The 22,482-nt window shown below is 37.3% G+C and overlaps 1 protein-coding gene across 1 annotated transcript in view; it reads right to left on the bottom strand.

Moving 5' to 3' along the window:
* The window catches only part of NRAP (nebulin-related anchoring protein), a 54,225-nt gene that overhangs the window by 17,683 nt on the left and 14,060 nt on the right, over positions 1–22,482 (bottom strand). Inside the window, exons 12-28 of the mRNA XM_009581047.1 lie at positions 20,803–20,907; positions 19,747–19,854; positions 18,947–19,051; positions 16,449–16,547; positions 15,824–15,928; positions 14,169–14,276; positions 13,222–13,323; positions 12,517–12,714; positions 12,200–12,304; positions 9,774–9,872; positions 7,775–7,879; positions 7,202–7,309; positions 6,266–6,577; positions 5,115–5,219; positions 2,854–2,952; positions 909–1,013; positions 407–514 (exon numbers count right to left, since the gene is read on the bottom strand). Of these exons, the coding sequence (XP_009579342.1) occupies positions 407–514; positions 909–1,013; positions 2,854–2,952; positions 5,115–5,219; positions 6,266–6,577; positions 7,202–7,309; positions 7,775–7,879; positions 9,774–9,872; positions 12,200–12,304; positions 12,517–12,714; positions 13,222–13,323; positions 14,169–14,276; positions 15,824–15,928; positions 16,449–16,547; positions 18,947–19,051; positions 19,747–19,854; positions 20,803–20,907 (2,076 nt within the window). The remainder of the gene's footprint in view (positions 1–406; positions 515–908; positions 1,014–2,853; positions 2,953–5,114; positions 5,220–6,265; positions 6,578–7,201; positions 7,310–7,774; positions 7,880–9,773; positions 9,873–12,199; positions 12,305–12,516; positions 12,715–13,221; positions 13,324–14,168; positions 14,277–15,823; positions 15,929–16,448; positions 16,548–18,946; positions 19,052–19,746; positions 19,855–20,802; positions 20,908–22,482) is intronic.

Genomic DNA, 22,482 nt, shown 5'->3' with positions numbered 1-22,482 from the left:
ATGCTTGAAATTAATCTGTATATCTCTACAACCTGTAAAGGACACCCAAGATAAACCCTAAAGGGTAGAACTTCCTTAATAAGCTCCCTCTTCCAAAGCTTGCCTAGCTAACAGTGGGTGACAGCTCCTGAACAATCCCTATGATTGCCCAGTCACTACAGCAGGTAAATTGGTCAACTTTGTTAATGGCTGTTTGCTTTCGCAAACCTTCCTTTGCTTAGTTACCAATAATACTTCATTGTGTCTACACCTCCAAAAGCACAACTAACTAGACCAAAGCCAGATGTCTCCCAGATGTAGAGTTGGCTGGACATGCTGTTTCCATCAAGAGTCACTCAGCAGAGCAGAAACAGTCTGGAGTGACTGACATGTCCTGCTGGACAATATCAGCAGTAAGTTCACGTACATCACTTATGATTTCACCCGAAGCCTTTGCTGCCTGGAAGGGAATGGCATCTAGTTTCAGTTGATAGCCACCATCTTTCATCTTTCCCCAGGACTCCTTATAGCGAATCTAGGAAATATGGAACAGGAATAAAGCAGAGTTTCTGTTCAGAGGGTTGACACTGCAGCGTTATTGCTATCCTAGCAATGTTACCACATTAGTTTCATTCTATTCTAACAGAAAGGGCTAACATAAATGAAACTATCAATACACAACAGGAATAACCACATGACAAATGTCCATTATAAAAATGTATTTGTTTGTTCATTCTTAAGCTTTCTAACTTAGGAGAAGTTTGATAAGAAGCTTGATTTCTCATATTACTTCAGAAACATTTAGACCATAGAATGATCATATACTGGGGAAAGGAAAGAAATTTAGTATGATTTCCTGTGTAGGACAAACAGCAAAGCACTATCAACTTTTTAATTTTCCTTTAAAATATTAAAGGTCAGATTTATACCTCACTGATATTCATAGCATTTAATTTGGCCTGAAGGATTTCAGGAAGATCTGTTGTTGGTGTATACTGATGCTTTACACTCTCTCCATGCTCCTTGTACAGCCTCTGCAAATAGAGACAAATTTCAGTAGCAAGTACTCACTACACATTCAATTACTAGTTCAGACAAAAACATTAACAAATAGGTTTATGGAAAGCAAAGTCTACAGAAAAGTGACAGCAGCATTAATAAATACAGGCAATTGTATCAGTCAAAAAGGATTCAAAAAGCTTTGGGAGTCTGATACACCTATCAGCTAGAGTATGCTAGAGAAGAATTCCTTGAAGTTTTCAGTGTATAAATCAATGTATGGAAAAATGCAGATATTTTAATATTAATTTGATAAGACTTCCAACACTTGTGAATAGGGAGAGGGAGAATAAACAGCATTTATTAAGGATGTGCAGCCATGAGTGGCCCACCAACACTTTGAAATTCCACAGAAATCTGGGGAGTTGAAGCTCCCCAAACACATCTTTCCAAAGTTGTTCATTTTTAGCAGATAAATATGATGGCAATTATCTGTGCAATTACTCCAAATTTATTTCCAGAGCTAGTTGCAAGGGGATACTCAACAGTCAATGGCAAGAGTTTAAAAAAAAACTCAGAAGGTGACTGATGTCTAGGTAAAACAGATGTCTAGGATGGGGTACTCATATCAGTTCTTAGAGGAAGAAGATAGGGTTGGCCCAGGACTAGCTAATTTTCGGATATCTTATCCGCAGACAGATAAGAGGAGTTCTATGCAGTTAACTGGAACTTGCCCTACAATGGCTATGCAGAATTCACCTCTTTCACATTATTTTTCTTTCCTGTTTTACTTTCTTCTTACATTGACACCATAATTTTCAGATGAGTACAGATAGCCACCATTTTTTTTGGCCTTAGATATGACCCATGTCTTGACCACCTGACTTGCTTTTCCGAGGCTATTATTTCTGTGTGAGCGTTTGAGACCCTCTAGATTAGAATGAACCTCTCCATTTCACCCTGCTGCTGCTTTCTTTAGCAAGTAGGCCCACTTGTATTGCAGCTCTGTAAGAGGAAAATTAATGAGAACTCCATGTGTGAAGAAGTAGAGCAGCAGACTGATTTTGACTGTGGCTCAGTGGAACAAAATGACTTATATTTATCCTGCCTGAGATGTAAGCCTTTTGGATCTTATTAATTAAACCAAAGGCGTAGACACTATAAGTATTACAATAGCATGTGTTTTACACGAAGTCTTTCATCTTCTTCTTCACTTTAAAAATATCTATTTTCACAATAAAACATCCTCTCATGTTTGAAACTTGTCTTTTTTGAGTGACTTTTGCTTATTACTCACTTCTGTATTATCCCAGTTAAGTCTACAATATTTTTAAATCGCTCTCTATTAAAAATAAACATGTTTAAACACCAAACAGCCTCAATTGTTCCCTTTAAGGTTTCCCCTCCTGGATTTCTCTCTCAGCAGGATGACAGCTTGAAATAATTTATTTTTTCTTCCTTGTCATGCTGCCTTACATTTTGTTTCCAAAGAATACGCAGAAACTGAAATTTGAAAGATCTGTTTGAAAAGGGGAAAGAGCCCCAAATGTGTTCTTCTTCAATGAGTCTCAAAAGGCCAAAAGTCTCTAAAGGACAAAGGTCAGTCTTACTCCTAAATTTTACTTCTGAAAAAAAAATTGGACAGAAAGCTTTTTTTTACATGAAACTCCCATTCACTTCAGTGGGATCTCTATGACTTCTCTTTCCAAGTCAGAAACATGCTCTTTGTGAGATGCACCACACCAGAACACAGAAGTTTCATGGTTCCCAAGGATAATCTCAGAGAAAGAAAGAGAGAGAAAGCCAGTGCTTCAATCAGGTCGTTCAAAGAGGATACCACTCTTATAATCATAATGTATATACATTATAACTTACATCCACAGCCTGGTTATAACTAATTCTAGCCTGGATCATCTCAGGAGTGTCTTTAATACTGGTAAACTTCAAAGCATATGGATGCTGACGGTACTTCTTCTGTTGAGCAGAAAAAGATCAAAGCTGTGAATTTTGTGCTGCTCTTTCATGCTATTTGAAAGAGAAAAATCATAGGTTGCTGGAGATTAGAGTGAATTTGTGAACATAATTATTATTCCTCTTTCCTCATCTTTATGTCCTAGGTACTTTCAGATTAATATTTGTTTCAATTTAACAATAACCTTTTGCCGATTAATATTAAAGTATTTCTCCCTAAATATAAGGAAAACATTTCAAAATCAGATTCTGCTTACTTAAATACTCCAGAACTCAGGATTTTAAAATCTTTTTCAGATTACTTCAAATACAGTATGACTGATTATATTTTTCATTTATAGTTTCTTTAAGCAAAAAATTATATACAGTTGTAGTGTGTTAATAATGCTAACTATTTAACTTATTGTTTCAGGGTTTAGGTTTCCTCCTAACACCTATAGGAAATCCGTGCAGCCATTAACGCTGTGCCTAATTGTTATGGTATATCTTCTAGATAATGATATTAATTCTGCTTGCTTGAAAGGACCCATAGTAGCTTCTGAGAGATCTTGTTAGATATACATAATTAAGATGAAGGCTGTTTGATGGCAAAATGACACTTCTTCCATATGGCCAGGTCACTAAAAGCTTCCCTTCCTGCATGAGTTGTCCTATACCCATCAATACTCTTATCTCTTCTCCAAGTAGTGCATACTAAATTTTCCCTATTCTTGTGATGAACTCCCAAGTCAATAAGCATGTTCATGGTTCTTCTGGAAATTGTTTATATCTCAGTGTTGGAGTCTAAAGGCATGTCATTCTCCTTTAAATTGAGCTATGATGCACAGAAGTTTATCTGAGGCACCATCTTGATTCTCTGGGGACTCAAAACACCAATGTAAAATACATTAACTCTTTTAAGGTATTACAAGCTTATGAGCAATGTTTTGGTTTCAGAAAGAAATCCCTTAAAAATGAGCAATCTTACTAAGTTTAACTGGGGACAAAAGTGGTTTACGCTTTGTCCTGATGAGCTGTAGAGACAAGTAAGGGTTGACCACAACATCTCTACACAAAATTCCTGGAAATGATATTCTGGCAATTGCTTTTTAGCAGTACTACAAGGGCTAGTCACTGTGCGTATGTAAGAAGGGAGGAGGCTCATAGCCACCTAAAATTATTTAGTACTCACAAAAAGTTTGAGATGAACAACCTAGCAGGTCAAATTTCTACTTGGCAGTTTTCACTACTATAACACCAAAATGGTATACCTATACAGATTCACCGTTACTATTCCAGCTGGCATTGCTCTTTATGAAGCTACCTTGCTTTACACTAGCTGAGGATCTAGTTTATTGTGTCTAAAAAAATCATCCTTCTTCATTGTAGATAATTACATGGGAAAAAATAGTGTTAGCAATCAGGCAGACGTGAAAGGATGACCATATTTTTCTGAGACACTACACCAGTGGTTATGCTGTTATTCTCATTGAGTGAATGGACAGATGATTCCTGCATCAGCAGCGGTTATCTAAAAAATCACAGGATTCAGTCTCCTACTGCAGCAGATTTGGCCAGTAGGACTCCCTCTGAAATAACAGAAACAGAATACTATGATCCTTTTAACCATTTCCACCACAACCTCCTTTGAAGGCCTCATGCGGCTGGCACAAAGGATTCTAGAGTTCACCTTTTCCTGTTAGTGATATTGGTTATAGGGAGAAATAAGGATGAAAACTACTTGGGCCGATAGATAGCTACAAACAGAGATATCTATGTGAATTTCAATAGCTAAAATGACTATATACGAAAAAGGAGCAAGAAGGAACATGTATCTGTTACAAAAGAAGGTTCTGGGTCCAATGACTGCATCTTTTCATCGTCTCTCCTGTTTTGCTTCATTAAAAAGGTAGGCTAGTGGGTAGCAATTGAGCATGTTTGATTGCCATTATTATTCATAATATCATTTGTCACCTACTTTGTTTTTGCAAAGGCTATATGGACTCCTACTGGTGTGTGTTTGGTATCTGGTTTCCCCCTAATTACCAGCCCTATCCCTGGTTTTGAGGGCTTTCATGTGGTATGCCTTTTTCTTTCCCCTTTGAGTGGAAATTATTTTAATTTTATACAGACATTTTGCACGCATTATGCAGCAAATTCTGTTACATGCTGTCATGAAATCTCACCTCACTAATGAGTTCTCCTGCCTTCTTAGCCTGCTCCACATTTAATGACCCAGTGGCTATCCATCCAGCTCCTTTCATCCAGTTCAAATCTGCTCTGTATCGGTTCTGACAAAAAAAAAAAAAGTCCTATTGTTGGTGTTCATACACTTAAAATGCCATTAAAGGATTCAGACATCTCAGGAACAACAACCAAGTCAAATTAGTGCCTGCTTTTGTTTTATTCACTATTGCACAGTTGCAAGGAAAGCAAAAAAATTACAGAATGAAATAGAAGTATCAGGACCCACCAGCACTTGTGCAATAGGCTTTGCAAGGTAATTTTTAGAAGTGGTATACACCTTACTGTCATTTGGAATTTTTACTAACATAGCAAAATTCCAGTTTTATTGTACATAGTGCACTATTTAAAAGATCATTAATGATTTCCAATGATAAGAAAATGATACTTAGCATTTCCCAACCCCTATCTTTTTGTTATACTGGAGGGAAAGCATTTTGTTTTGTTTTTTCCATGTGATTTAAGGAGCAATAGTACAGGAGTACTTCTCACTTTCCTCATAAAATCTCTCCTACCAACAGTCTACTGAATTCCAAAAGCTTATACAAGCACTACAGTTGGGTTTCTCAAAGAAGCCAGAAGCCTCAACAAGACCTGTACACATATCTATCAGTCTCCTTGAAAAGTTCTGACTTAAAACCTCGGAATGGAAAGTCTCACTTATAGTAACCATTTACAGTATCAGACAGTTCATGTGATCGTTACAGCTCAGCATGTGGTCTCCATATCGAATTTTATCACCAATTTTATCACCAATTTTATCACCATAAATTATGTAACCTCCCTGCACATTAGGTAAAAAAAAAAAAATGTACATCATATATGAATCCTAGTGTTTTATTAACTTTTGAAGTAGGCTTTGAAGAAGCCATGCTCATAAACAGGATTGTAACACTCCTCAAAAACACTGCACACCTTAAATATATCTCTTGAGCAAATAAGTGGTTAATATTACTGTTTTAATATTAACTGAAAAATTAGGTGCATAAATATGTCATGGCATTAAAAGCATAAACATCTGAAGAAACTCAGCCCTAAGTGTCTGAAGGGGTTGAATGAAAGGGTATTGAAATACATTAAGCTCTGGACTTACATCACTTTGCAATCCATAGGCCCACTTGGCCCATGACACTTTCATGTCAGTAGGCAGGGCTGTGTAGTGATGGAGAGCTGTCTTGTATCCTATATCTGTAGCCAAATTCTGAGCCTTTTTGGCATGGACAAGGTTAACCATATCCATGGAGACCTGGAACTGATTCTTTGTGTCCTCAAATGCCTTCTTGTACTCCAGATCACTCTGCAACTTTGACATTTGAAGGGAATGAGCCATCTGTGAATCTTCCTCCACAGCTTTTACTCCAATCAGCTTACCCTTCATCTTCTCATAACCTTCCTTATATTTAATCTGTGAAGAAAAAAATAGACCATGAGTAAATGATCTAAGCTGCCAAACTGAGAGCTCTGCTAGTAGTAAAGCAATGGTCTATCAGTGTTGTAACCTGCTTGGTCCTCAATACAGCAAGCAAGAAGTCCATTTGCAAAAGAGAACTGGAATGCCTTAGAAATTAGTAAGTGTTTATAAAGAATAAACCCTTTCTCAACAGTAATATCCACAAAAAGCTGTAAGAAATCTTTTCTTTTTGGTTCTCTTTAGAAAAACAACATTCTTTAAGCACTGAGGTCAGAAGGTTCTTTCAGGAATTTTCTGGTCAGGCATAGATGTATTAAGTTATGATGCTTCACAGGAGATTTCCACTTCATTTTGAGTTCTAAAATTCACCCTTGGTTCAAAATCAGAATAGGAAAACACAGTCAGCATGTGGGGAAAAACTCTGAATTGCTCAAAGCAAACCTTCTGGCTTATTATGGAATGCCAGTCATGCAGGCAACTCCTCCATTCCTCCTTAGCATGAATCGAGTGAGGGTGGCTCAGGGCACTGACGCATATGTGATACATCCCCAACACTGATAGCAACCTAGACTGTCAGCTGCCCTAAGAATAAAGAAGGCTGATGGAGTCCATACTCACATCACTTGCCAGATCCCTCTTTGCCTTAGCTGTCAAGAATGACAAAGCATCCAGACGAAGCACAAATCCTTTTTCCTTCTGCTTCTCCCAGCTACTCTTGTACAGTTTCTAAAAAGATGACAATAACACAGTCTCTTTATTACTATCAATATATTCTATTTGTTTTATAGTCACAGTGAAAGCTCTCAAGTAACATCAGACCAGCGTACACTCCATGCCCAGCAACCATATGTCTAAGGATCAGATCCTGGTGTCTTCGCTTACACACTGTAACTGTGGATACTGTAACCCCATTATCTCACTGGTTCCAGTGAAGCTGTCAACATGCCATTCATATGGAAGCATGTGGAAAATACACAGCTTCAAACACTAAAAGTGACTAGTCTTCAGAACAGCAGATGTGACTAGTATTTAACTAAGAGCAAGTAACTAAATTTAGATATAAAGTTTTTACATTTAAAATATTTGGACCTTCTCAGAGAAACTAACTTTTACCTACAGAACAAATATTTCAACAGAAGCTGCAACTATTCACAGGAGTGAAGGAATCCAAACTTCTGTCTCACACAGTACCTCACTGATATTGGCAGCATTTGCTTTGGCCAGTATGAAGACAGGATCATCTTTGCTGATGGTGTACTGATGGAGAAACTGCTCTTTTCCTGACCTGTAGGCAACCTGTCCACAGAAAGCAAAGCATGGTTAACATGCAGTAGTCCGTGTTTAATATTGAAGGAATACTGATTAAAACACCCCAAATATTCAAGGATTTGTTAGGGTTAATTTATTTGGTGAGTTAGTCTTTAGCATCGTGACTTTTTTTGCCAAATCTGAATTTAAAAGCTGATCCACATAGTCAGGTCGATCAAATTACTCATGGTTAAATTTCAGGGAAGCAGTGAAACAACATACATATTAGGATACTTTAATTCTTTTTCTTAAAGTTAGCTACTTAACAGGCTATAAAGCTGACATTAATTCATATTCAGTATAAAATGTATACAAGAATGTATTTCATCCAATATTAAACTGCAGCTACTTTTTAGGTGGAATGAAAGTTTTTAATAGGACACAGAAATAGTGAATTTTAGGCATGAAATGATGAAAACTAAGCAATTGAATCTGCAAAGAAAATTTGTGACCTAAATGCAATTGCTGACTTAATACTCCAGTGAGGACTAACATTCCAACTTTAAATCAAAATATCAAGGACCTTTTATGATCCAAGTAGCAAACATCTCCATTTTATATCCCAGGGCAACGTCAACAGAGAAATGAACTGCTCTGTTTCAGAAGCCCATAAGGCTGTTGGAGGAGCTGTTGAAAAGCTATGAAAAGATGTCCCATTTCACAAAGTGTTACATTTCTTACATCTCACAGAAAAAGAAAAAAAAAATGTCCCTACTATAAAGCTCTAAATCCATGCTTACTATTCTGACTTCAACACACATACAGAAAGGCAGCATGGTCCAGTACATAGGAGATAAGTAATGGGAGTCAGGAGACCAGCATTCTCCTCTGATTCAATCTGGTGTCATCTTTGAGACACACAACATTCACCCAAGTAAATGCCAGGTTTTTATTGATGGAGAGGGGCAAAAAAAGGAAATGGTAGCTGTCTGGAAAAGACCAATCAAAAAGCAATAATGCTTCATTCACATAACAACTGAGAAGCTGACAGTATCTTCAGTTCAAGGCACAACATATTAAAACCAATAAAAAAAAACTTGGCAAGTCACTACGGTTCCAAAATTAGTTGGTCAGCAATTTTAACAACAGGTTCTCCTTCTTTTGGAAACTTAAAAGTGAGTTGCTGTCAGCTAAGTCCTGCCAAGGAGTTCTGAAATACCATCTGCCAGGGTTGCCCAGCCCCAAGGAAGAATAGGGAGCATTCTGAAGGCACGCAGTTTGGGAAAATATGCCTATTTTATCATTTTGCTAAAAGTACCTTAACACAAACAGCTGAAGAACATGTGGTCTGACAAGGCTAATATAGCTTTAAGTAGTCTGACAGGGCCGTCAGTGGAGAGAGACACAGAACCTGGGGTGGATGTATATCAATCTCTGTGCTAATGTCTACCTTGCTTTGAAGCTCAGCCTGGGAATACCGTGCTTCCTCACTTTTACTACCTCATGGATAACCAATTTTTGTGCAGATGACATTAATGTCTCAGGACTACTCGGGTATCCTCTCATGAATGCATTTCAGCCATACTTGAATCCAGCCTGCACCACCCACAAGCTTGTTGCCAAGACTGTCTTCCAGAGGCATCCCCCCCCTCTCTCTCTCTGGCCTTTAACATCATTTACGAGAAGCCTTACTTGTCTATTTCCATTTCCATTGGGGTTTACTTTTTTGTTGTTGTTCTAGTTCAGAGAATTCAATGAGAGAATTCATCAAATAAACAAATAAAAACCCTTAGAAATGAATCTCAAGAAATTTCATATATTGAAATGTTTCATGACTGGGTCCTCTTCCACCACCTCCCCTGTCCCCCACTCTACATGTCTCAGGAATAACCACATTATGAGTAAACTACTTGCAAAGAGACAAATTCAGTCAAGGACTCACATCACTTTGCAGTTCCTGGCTTTTCTTGGCATGTTTGATCTGAGAACTGTCAGCCACACTGGTGAACTTCAGAGCATCAGCCTTCTGTCTGTACTTTTTCTAGATCAAATTAAAGCATGTTACACAAAAGTTGCTACAATATTTACCTTCTCCAAAAATGTAGTGCTTTCAAAAAGTACATAACTGATAGAGCCAGAAGTCCCCTGTAAATTCCCAAGACAATTTTAGCACACATATCAGCAAAATAAGCTTCCAAATACTAACCAGTGCCAGTATTTTCTGCTGGGAGGACCCCAGTGGCGAGGAGGGTAGTGCAAGAGTAGGCCAAATGCATTGCTGCTGACACGGCAAGCAGAGATACTCTTTGGTGCCAAATGTACTAGCTACATATCTTACAAGATCTAGGTTGCACACCAACCAATGAGTGTCCTTCACAAACTGGGTATGACTTAAGTCAGGGCCCAAGAGAGCTCATGAGCTACAGAGTCAGTATCACTATCTCGTTTTCTTACATGATACTTCTCAAGCATGTGCACGTGTTGTTCAAATCACTGAAAGTGTGTTACTGAGATATTTTTAAATTATTAAGACATTTCTAAATTATCAATTAAATTAGAATGGGCAATTTCAGTGGCCTGAAAGCAACTTTAATTCAAGATCTTCCCCACCATCTCCCAGTTCTTTTCAAAGGAGAGCTCAGCACGGACACTGCAGTCAAGCCTTTCTGGGAGCAACAGCTATGACAGCCCTCTGCAAGGCTCAAGTCCTGGATGTGGGAAGAAACACTGTGCTCCATTCATCCTCTGGTACCAGTACTTCTACAGAATCTATTTGAAAGGACAAATTTGCATAGAGACTAACATTTCTAGTCTGGTAAATAAGACTTCCCTTACTTTTATTCCATCTTACTTTTTACTTTACACCTGAAACACACCTAAGTGAATGGGAAACTTCCATTGACTTCATCAGGCTTTGGATCAGGTCTGTTTTGAATCAATGTCACTGCCTGAGCCTTTTGCATCACTCATTGGAGAGCAAGTTAAGCATCTCTTTCTATCTTTGAGGCAGTACAAGGAAATGCAGCACCCTATTTCAAGACGACAGTATGATAGAGGAGACCAGGCAAACACTTCTTATATACTTTAGTCAAATTCTTATTCTAACAGTTCAACCATGAAGTGGGGCATTCCACCTAGAAAAGGTGTAAATGCATTTTCTCATTATCTGGCATTTCAGGAGAGAAATCCTTCTGTTTGAAGTGATGGGTGAACAGATCAGTTTACACTGTGTCTCTGCCAGGGGAACACAAAACAGAAGTTAAAAAAGCATGCAGCACTTCAAAGAGGTTCTCATCGCTTTATTTTAGGAGCCTGGAAGGGAGGGAGGCAGATTAAAACCAGCATGTTTTGTCACATTGTATGGAACACAATGTGGTGACATTCTGCAAAGAAATGACAAAATGCCAGGCTCCGTATGGCAATAGAGATCTCTAAAACAATATCCACCAGTCTCCAGTTTAAGTGATTGTCAGCCATCTCTTGGCCTTACACAGCACTGGAATGAAAAGGCAGATCATTATGGATTAAATATTTGTGGAAGTGATTAATACTACAGCACACCACAGCAGCAGATGTCAGTCTATCCCTAGCAAGACACCAGATCTGAGAGGAGCTGCTCTTCTTTTGTTTCTAAGATTTTTTTTTTTCTCCTTGCAGGAGCAGTGAGAGGATGTCAGAGACCCAAGGTATCAGAGAGGCATGATCTCCAATAACTAACTGGCTTGTGTTCCTTCCTCCAGCACTAAGCGGGATTTTATCCTTCATGTCAAACTTCCTCTAATTTATTCTTCTGTCTGTCCTCTAGTTTTCCTAGCACTAGTGAGACAACTCAACCATAGCTAAGCAGCTGAGGAAGTGCACTTCCATAAGGTTAAAGGCAGTGCAAAACCATGAATTAATCAAGTGAAAGCAATGAAAAGCAGCACAAGCTGAAGCAGCCAGTAAAGACATAGCCCTTATTTGCTGAACAGCAAGGAAATTTCCAAACATGGCTAACAAATATCTAATTTTTCAACACTGTTCCTTAAAACTCTATGTACTTCATGTAGCATGTACCATAGGAAATTCTAATTCATTTCAATGCCGCTCTGCAAAATGGGCAGGTGAAGGAAAAGAGGTGGAAGCACAATTATAGGGACTTCTGCCTCACAAACTTGACACAATAATCATATAATGGGAAAACGTATTTTTAACCTCTAACCCAGGATCTCCTAAACTGTAGAATAACTAAACGATGTCCATCATCGTTCTTCCATTTCTCAGATTTTCCATCTTAGGAATTCCTTACCTATTCCACATAATGTAGTGGAATAAGTGTGCATAAACCTTTGAATAAACAACAGAGAGAAGCCTGAGCACTTTGCTTACCTCACTGACCAAATCTCCTGCCTTTTTGGCTTGTTGTATATTAAGACTTCCTTCTGTGATACACCCAGCTCCTTTCATCCACATCAGATCTGCCCTATATCGAAGCTGTAGAGGAAAATGACAGTTATTGGCATGGGGAACTGTTTGCATGTACACTGTTTGCATGTGAACATGTACACCCCTTGCAGTTTCAAAGACATTGCAAAGACATTTTAAAAAGTCATAGAGCAAATGAAACGAGAATTAATGTCAAACTGAAAAAGTCTATAAACACTCATACTGCTTGTAACAGTTAAGCTGAGTATACATCATCTTACATCACTCTGGAGACCATAGGCCTTCTTTGCCCATTTGGTCTTCATATCTTCTGGAACCACTGTGTATTCATGGAGTCTCTTTCTATAATCTAAGTCACTAGCAAGTGCCTGGGCCTTCTTAGCATGTCTCAAGATTATCATATCCATAGGCAGATGGAAATGGGTCTTACTCTCCTCAAAATCTTTTTTGTAGACAATCTAGAAATAAAAGGAATGAAAGTAAGTTGTCTGTATCAGTGTATTGCAAAGCCAAAGCTATCTTAAATCTCTACTCTTCTTTGGGTCCTTACGCACATTAGGCAAAACACACATGTAGAAATCAGGTCCTATGAGAGATCCACAAAACAGATGGCAGGATGAATTTTGCAGACTCTAGAGACATCTTCTCTATTACAGTACATCTTGCATTTAAGCATACTTTTACCTGCTTGAAAGTTTTATGTAGAAGTGTTTATATTGGGGTTTTAATAGGATGTTATTTTCCTGCCCCAAAATAAGGACACCATCAACCCAAAATTCCCTATGAGAACAAAAATACTGTGCAATCATTGCAGATTATCAGGCGGAGGAAGGAAAAAAATTTTTGTTAAACATTTCCAAGAATTTCTTATAATGAAAGCACTAACAGTGGTAGATTGCATATCATTGCTGAAAGATTCATAATTATGAAAAACACTTTCTGAGTAAGAGAAATAAATAATTTACCTCACTACTCATCTTGGCCACCTGCAGAGAGTGCAAAAGTCTTGAATCTTTGGTTCCAATTGCTTTTCCTTTTGTTTTTTCATATTCTTCTTTATATTTAATCTGTGAAAAAAAATAGTTTAAGTCAAAGAACATTTCCAATTACCCAAGAGATAAGCAATATGTTTTTCACTGGTGATTTAGATGGTCAAAATTTACAAGGGCTTAGTCTGATTCTCACTTTGTCACTTTAGATTTCCCAGATTTTCTCAGAAATTCCCAAAGATGCAAGGTTGGTCTCATTTATGTTGTCTTTAACCTCATTCTTTAACGCTCACTCCTCTGAGGTGGATATGCTTATAAACTTAAAGTCTTCTGATTAGCTAAATTATCTGGTTCTTAAAGTAAAAGATAAGAAATCAATCATTTAAAAACCAAGCAAGGAATTCAAGATTTGATTTTCTTAATGAGGTGGGATTTCGGAATCACCATCATTGCTGAACACTTTCCAGCTGCCGGAAAAGTTTCTTCCTTTTCTGCCTCTCCACAAGTTAAGAATAATGAAATAAGTTGTTTAAAAAGAGTTTGTTTGGAAATTTTTTTATATACATGTGTTTATGTTGAAGAAGCAGATTAAAGAAATATGCATTCCCTTTGCAGTGGATGATAACAGTATTTTTGAGGTTATAAACAATTCAAAACACTTAATTTTATTAAGGGAGGATTGAGCCATTATAGTTTTGCAAAATTTGCTTCCTTCTGTACACTTGTATTTAAAAAAATAAATTTCAGAGAGTGAAATTTCATAGCAGAGTCTAAGAAAGTTTCCAACTGTTCATCAGCTATTGAGAAAGATGGACAGCCAAATGCAGGACTCAAAAATCCAGATGAAGTGAGCTAAGCTTTATTTCCCTGTACTATAGCAACTTATATAAAGAATAATTCCTAAGTAATTAAATATAACTTACATCACTGGCAAGATCCCTTGAAGCTTTGGCAGCAAGTAACGGCAGAGAATCAAGTTTCATTTCAAAGCCCTGGCCCTTACTCTTCTCCCAGCCTTCTTTGTACTTAATCTGAGAAAGGAAAGACAGCAACACGTCACTAACGCATAAATACACAAGATCTTCAAACAAACATGAAAATTACTAAGAGCAAAACAGAAGTATAAATATGCTCGGTCCACAAGAATTTTATTCTTGGAGTTTACAGGCACTTTAAATCCCAGGACATGCTCCAATAGCTCTCAATTTTAAACAGGCATGGGGGAGGGAAGGTTTTTCAAAAGTGCCTGCGGTTATGTCTACATACACAAATAGTGTAGATCAATAGGACCTGATCTATAGGGCTGAACAGCTGGTGCTCAGAATCAGACATCACACTACTCATTTCAGGATTTTTCTTCCACCTGCCCCCACCAAACTAGAGCTAGTCAGGTCCCATGCACTGAATGCCTATTTGTAGCTGCAGTTCTTTATGTGAGCTGCTGGAGAGCATCTTTCAGTTTGGCTTCATTCAAAAGGAATCCAGTTCATGTGCTCTGAGACCACCCCACAATATGAAGCAAAGCTCAGTGAAGCAACCCTTATGATCAGGAGATTTGCTTCAAAAGCACACTCATGAGCCACAATATATCACAAACATAGATAAAATGCATGAGAATCACATGCTTAACTTCTGAAAGTTAATGGAAGTTAAAGTACTACTTGTTTAAGCTCTTTTTCAAGGTTCCACTTGAAATTCCATCAGAGCAGGATCAAGTATGCCTTCATGCATACTATGCATGCACCTACTGAAGTATTCAGGAAGCCCTGATTTCTGGATTTGGCTTTTTGTATGGTTATATTTTACTAATATCTAACAATGAGCATGCATCCCAACACATTATAACCACAAAGAGTATTGCTCCACAACACTTCACCAATGCAGCTCAAATAAAACTCAGGGAAAGAACACAAGGTATGAATATGCCAGGAAAAACTTGCAGTAATGCCAACCCAAAACCATGAAAAATTTTGAAACTGGTTCAAAAATAACAGTCACACCAGTAATAAGTTCAGAGTTTTTTTCTGGTTTTGCATTTATTTGTCCTGTTGGGCTTTTTTCCCTCCAAAACTATCTACAACAATGGTAGCCTGAAAAATACTTTAAAAATTAAATAGAAGTTAAACTTTTCTTGTGATTGATTTTAACAGCCAGGTCTCTAAGTAAATCACTACATATTGTCATGTATTATGAATAGCAGCAACTGTGGGCTTGATCCAAGTCCACTGAAGTCACTGGGTTTCTTTCCATTGACTTCAGTGGACTTTGAGTTATCAGAACTGTGCAAATGTTGGTACTTCATACAAATACCACCTCAGAATCACTTAATTTTATGAAGTGAACACTGATTTACTAAACAAATTCAAATAATCTGAAAAATTCTTGAGAAAAACAGTCTAGTAGTTTCACTATACTAGAGATTGTATCCCTATCTATTCTGGGTACCATACCTCATGTTGTTTAATAAAGACCAATGATAAATGCTGAATGCTTCCAGAAACACTGTCATCATCTTTACATTAATTTCTGTCTATTAACAACATCATGAATACCAATATTTCCACATCGCTTGGCTTACCTCACTGTATAACTCAGCATTGGCTTTTGCCTTGACTAACTGAGGTACATCCTGAGGTAGAGTGTAATTTGTTTTTGTCTTCTCATACTGGGCTCGGTAGTTCAACTGCCATATGTTGAAAAATTCAAAACCAAACACAGTTATTTTTAACTCACTAAAAATATGACTGTTACACCAACTGACTGCTGTTGAATTTCAGGCTATTAGTGCCATATGTTACAGAAACACTCATAGGTATGGCTGACATAAATATGAGGGTGATAAGGCAATTATAACTTTTACCTAGGTACTAGGAAGTATAATAATTATTCTATAAATAGAATAGTTACTGATTATCTATAAGTAGAAAATATATTATTAAAAAACATGCATTAATAGATATACAGAAGATAAATCCCTAACAAAGCACACTAATGCAAATCTTAAAAATGGAGGAAAATATTAGATCTACTGGTAGGCTTGCCACATTTTTGGAAGTGATTTCATTCAATTTGTATTCTTGTTTTGGTTGTAAATCTGCTGATGAACTATCAAGAATAAAAACACTTAAGTGCTACAAATGCTATGAAATAAAATTATCTCATAATTCTAATAAACAATGGTGACTAATGATGACAGAACTTACATCACTGAGTTGCTGTGCATTTATTTTGGCTTGAGCAATTTGTGGAGTGCTGGCAACAGAACTGTACTTCAGCTTATCTATGCTTTGCCTGTAGTTTACCTAATTTAAGATAAAATAAAAAAAAGATTTAATAAAGGAAGAAATATTCAGACTGGAAAATGAGAGATTGAGTAGACAAAGTTTTGTTAGCTAATACTCTGGATAAATCATTACTTAAAACATAATAAATTGAGGTGAGGAAAAACACCAGGATCTCTTGGATGAGATCTGAGTTAATGCTCTGAAAATTTCCTAGTCTGAGGTCACAGTTTTTATTCCACTTTGAAAATGAACTTCATTTATAATCCCTCTCCCTCAAAACCATGAATTCTTAAAAAATGCAGATTCAGCTGGTCCCCCAAAGCATTCCTAAAAAACTGATACTCTTAACCATCACTTAGAATATTTTTATCTTTATCAGACTATCTTTATAAAGGAACATTGTAACTGTCTGTTAAGAGGTCTGTCCAGTTTAATGCTGTGCAGAGCAAATGAACTCTCTTACACTTTGTCTTTACTGAGTTTTAATGTAATAATTAATGACAGAATTTCCCTGTGTGGTAACAGTTTTGTGTGGATGATGAGAGAAGAAAAATATATATTTATGATACAAAAAAAGTCATTTTAATGTCAGCCATTGATAGGATTGGAGCCCACTAAATTCCTAACACATTAACATGGTACCAGCAATAATAAGCTATAAAATAAATATATTAAATCCGAAAATTATGCAAGATAAAAAAATCATGGAGAAGCTTTCTTTCAAACCTGTTGCTGCCAAAGGACTCAGTGCTACACTGCAGGACACAATTATTATTCTCTGTAGGCCTTAATTAACATTCACTGTAGTTAATCACCACTTTGCAAACACTGCAAATCACATTGATTAAACCTAGTTTCTTAAGAACACTTTTTTCCAGTAAAGCGGAGTATATTTCTAGAGACTTTGAGCTACTGAAACTATTTTAATGCGAACCTTCTTATGTCAGGTATCCTAACGTAAACTTGTTCTTTCTGCCATAATGACAAAAACTAGGAAAAAAGGCATGAATTATCTCACAGGTCCAAAGTGATCAAGGTACTTAAAACAGTTCATTTGCTTCTTTACAGAGACAGAGAGAATTTTAATTCCACAGAAAGGGATCATTTCTTTTTAACTGAAACTGTGTATTTACTGCTACTTGTGATTGCTTAGTGTGTGAGAGTTGTATTCTTAAAGAGTTCAAAGTAAGCCTGCTGGTTATCAGTGAGCAGACGAGACCTGGGACTGTTTCAAACTACTAGATGATGATCATGACTAGTGCAACTGAGTCTCTGTGGCCAATTGATTTACGTGCTTCAAACCCAGATGCTGACTATGAATTGTAGAGCCACAGGTAGTGCTGAAATGTTTAGAGTGGGTAGAACTAATTTGTACATTTTGGACATGAATTCATGCTTACTTTGAACTCTTTAAGATTACAATTCTCACACACTCAGCAATCAAACTCTGAACTTTACTTCTTTAGGCTTTTTCAAAGACAAAACTGAAATTACTGCTGAAGAGGCAATAGTGCATCTTACAGTTGAAGTATATCAAGTACTTCCTCAAAACATCAGGGTTCTCAATTCTACCTCTTCATGCTACCACCTTTTTCTTGGAAGAGGTATTTAGGCCCAGATAAATCTCATATAATGTTAATGCCCTCTCTAAGGCATCTTGCCCCTGGTTTCTTGCAATTTCAGTGGAAAGACAGGTTATATGCATCTTAGTCAGAAATGCCCTGCAGAGGTGCTGCTCTCTTCCTGTTGATTTTATAACTAATGCCTGGTGACTGTGCTCCTAACTAAGGCACAGGTTAAGTTCCCAATGATCAGATGAGATCAATCAAGCCTTTAATGCTTGTGAGAGGTGACAGTGTGGTATCCTCTACAGTCTGACGTCCTCCATTTACCTGTAGAGCACATATAACCACAGCAGTACACAAATTTCTTCACATTGTCCCATCAGTAACTCAACTCCAAGCACAAAGGGCACCTCTCCCGCACCAACCACAGGCATAAGGAAGGTTATATGACCAACTAGTTCCCTTCAAAGGCGAACACCTATCTTCAGGGAATTCACAAATTATGAGAAGCCTGTTTAAGTCTCCCTGTCTTTTCAGTGCTTGATGCTGCTGTTGAAGCTGCGCAGGATGGTGAGATGTTTTGCAACACAGACTAGAGATATGGCAGAACTCACTCATTTCACAACTGTACAATCTGTGCTGAACTGAAGCCAATGACAGGAGGTGGCAGCACTTCCTATTCCTCTGAGCCCTCCTGACTTCCTGCACTTTTTTGCTTTAACTTTGTTATCACTAGCTGTTTGCTCCCATGATTAAATCATCATTTGACATATGCAATCTATCACAATCTCTCCTACAGAGAGATGATGAGCCATGCAAGTCATAGAAAAAAAAAACCATAAAATTATTTACATCTTTCAAAGGGACCAACTTCCTTGTTGTCTGATACGAAGGAGCGAGAGTAGCTGGGTAATTGTAGTCTACACCGTCATGTTTGTAATCAGATTTATAGGCTATCTGAAACACAGGGAGAACAAAAAAAAAAAAATCATTCTTTTTTTTTAAGCTGTCAGTTGTTTGAATAATTATCAGTCAAGAGGAAAGGAGAAACAATAATATTAATATTAAATGCAGGAAACAAAGTAAGTTCAATGTCATGAGTGACAAAGAAAATGAAATTATTTGCATAGTTTAGCCACTAATTGATTCTTTTTCAGCTCCTCAATTAATCCAATGCCAACAGTGGAAGCATTAACTTAACTTCCACCTATGACACATCTCTTTTATCTTTCTGCTTAGTTCTCAAGCTTCTTACAGATTTGTAAATAATGTACTTGAAGGAATGGTATGTAACGAAATAGCTTCTTGACTAACCCAGTAAATTAAATTGGAATCCAGAAATCTTCCTTAAAGACTGTTTTTTCAGCAAAGGTCTGACCCTGGGGGTGGTGGCATGCAACCTTCAGCATCCTACTGATGTCAAAGAAAACTGAAGGAGCTCAGTATGTTGCCAGATCACTGAATTTGCTTATTTTAACTTCTTCCACACAGTGAGCTACAAATCAGTACAAAAGGGTTTCTAGAATTTCCCCTCTTCTCAACATATCTATCCTTCAGACACCCAGTACAATATGATCTAAAGTTTTCTATCAACTTAATTCTGGAAAAACTTAAAGACAACAACCATACAAGTGTGATTAAAAAAGACTTACATTGCTTGCCAAGCTGCCAACTTTCATAGCATGTAGCATTCGCTTGTCCATGCCGACACCTACATAATGACCTTTCATCTGGTTCTGGTAGGTTTCTTTGTATTTAAGCTGTACAAAAAAAAAGCAAAAATACTCTGAAAAAATATATTTAGTTTTTCTATGAGTTTCCATGTGTTACAGCAGTGAGACAAATTATGACAGCTGTGGTCTACTACTGGTGCACCACTACAGAAACTCAGGAGTCCACAACGACCTTGGTACTTTAAAAAAATAAAAACTAAAACCCTCTGTGAGTTTCCTGTTTTAAAAGATGTGATTCACATATTCTTCAGATCACCTGGATGCCACATAAAGGAGATACCTCCTCATTCTATTGCTGCATATTATTTAATCAGAAATAAATATTAGAACAAAGTTGCAGTGAAGCATTATTTGTATATAAACAAATGAACATATAACCATCTACCAAAACTGGACTGTTTTGGTGCAGCTTTCACCAAGCCCAGAGCAGGGTATTCGACAATAAGATAAATTAACCACTCTTCCATCTCATCTGTATGGCAAAAGAATTACTCCTCCTGGATTTCAGAGAATGATAGCAAGCAATATAAAGCAAAACTATACTTCAGTATCATGAGATACAAGCAGTATCATTATTAATTGATTTCTTTCATGCAGTAAACATGTTCCTCTCTGACATTAACTCTGGTAAAGTATCTTTTGCCTACCTTTCCGGTCAGGAAATGGACATACACAATGAAACAAGTAATAGTTATGATAGATAACAGTAGCAACTGCCAGCTACTTGTATAGATTAGCAGTCCATTGTAAGTAACCTCTCTTCCAAATACCATAATAGTGCTTTTCATAATTCTTTATAAAATGAGCCCCACTGATCTGTAAGGACAGACTAGGACAGGTGCTGTACAGACATGGGTTAAAATCAGTTATAATCAAATTCCCAGTGCACGCTTATCTGAAATACACAAACAGATGACTTGCGATTCCAGCAGCTACAAAGTTAAGCAAGCTACACATGAGGTACTGAAAACTTACATCACTGGTGAATTTCGAGATCTTGCTCACATTCTTGAATTGCGGAGTATCACAGTAGTTCATGCTGTAGCCTCTGTTGTTTCCGAGATCCTTCTTATACTCTACCTTAGTGACAAAAATGCACAAGGGAAAGATACGGTAAAACTTTAACCTGCTCTGTCAAGTTCCTCCACACACTTTTTACTAGCCAGACCCACTGTTCAGAGATTTTGATACATGGCTTTCATCAGACGGCATATGATGAAAGATGAAGATCACATGAAGATGATTTTCTTATACTCAGTTCTCATTTTATAGGCAAAAGAAATGCAATCAATTTTATCCATTTGGACCTCAGCAAAGTGTATGAGACAGTGCCATGGGGAAAATTATTAACAAAGAAAAAGATCTGCGAAGGAATTTTAAGGTGAGTGTGGAGCAAATGAAAGCAGAAAAAGCAATGGGTGTTTTTCAACACAAGAATTGAACAGGGGGAAGTTTACCAGCAGAATTCTTCAGAGTAAGTTTAAATACAGAATTGGTTTAGTATTTTCATTAAGTACCTTTGCTCTGAAGTAGGTATGTTGGAGGTGATATTAAAACCGGATAATAGAAATGGGACCAAATTCAGCAATGTAGAGGTTAATATATGTAGGGAGTAGTCATAAAAAATTCAGCTATAGGAGCACATCACCTGGAAAGGCTAAGAAAGAGAAAACTGTTCATATGTAGGCTGACCACAGAAAGATGGAGAGATGGCAAAGTAACACAGCCATGAAAAAGGCAAATGCAGTCCAAGGCAGGAGCAAGAGGAGACTTTTGAGCAAGCACTGGGAGCTGTGCGTGCTATGTACCAGGTTCCAGCAAGACCTCATCAAGAACTTATGTGCATAAGAGTAAGGAACATGCACTCAGCCTATAACAGCTGCAGTGAAAGACTGTGAGAGATGAGAAGAATTTGGCTTGCTTAGTCTGGGAAAACAAAGTCAGAGAGAAGAAAATGATACCTATTTGTAAACATTTCAGAAAGGTAATCATGCAAGGAGAAGAACTTTTTAAACTAAAAGGCAATGTTGGCACAAAATGCAATAGTAATAAAATGGACAGGAATAAATGTAGGCTAGAAATTAGAAGAAGAGGATTATACAATACTGTGCCGAAACAGCAGGAGGCAGGAATCATTGGCCCAGGAGGCCCCTTCCAGTCCTACTTCCAAGGGTTTTTCATTATTGAAGGTTTTATACTTTGACATCTCAAGAGTATAAGTTTTTAAACTGCCATGGGGAAGCTCTAGAAACTCACGTTTATTAATAGCTTTATAGCTGATATGACACTATAAATAAATTAATAATTCAGAATCTACTGAGAATTCCCTAGCAATCTTCCCTTGCCAAGCAGAAGAAGAATGCATTATGAGTAACTCAGAGTCTTTCACGTGATGGAAGAAAACAGAAACCTGCATTAATAGAAAGGCACAAATTTTGGCCCTGCTGGTGTTGCTTTTTAATTATCACTAGAACCTTCTTTGAAATACTCTAAGTTACACAGCCAAGTCATGCTAAAGCATTTATGATGATAACTTCACAGCACATTAACAGCACAATTCAGGGGTTTTTTTTAGATTTCTATTCTTCATGTGGCTAGAATTAGAATTACTCTTCTGGGGTTAATTTCCCATACGTTCATACAGATCATTGGAAG

Source organism: Fulmarus glacialis, unplaced genomic scaffold, assembly GCF_000690835.1.
Source record: "Fulmarus glacialis isolate BGI_N327 unplaced genomic scaffold, ASM69083v1 scaffold9837, whole genome shotgun sequence".
NCBI lineage: Eukaryota > Metazoa > Chordata > Aves > Procellariiformes > Procellariidae > Fulmarus > Fulmarus glacialis.
This window is presented reverse-complemented; position numbering and strand designations above follow the sequence as displayed.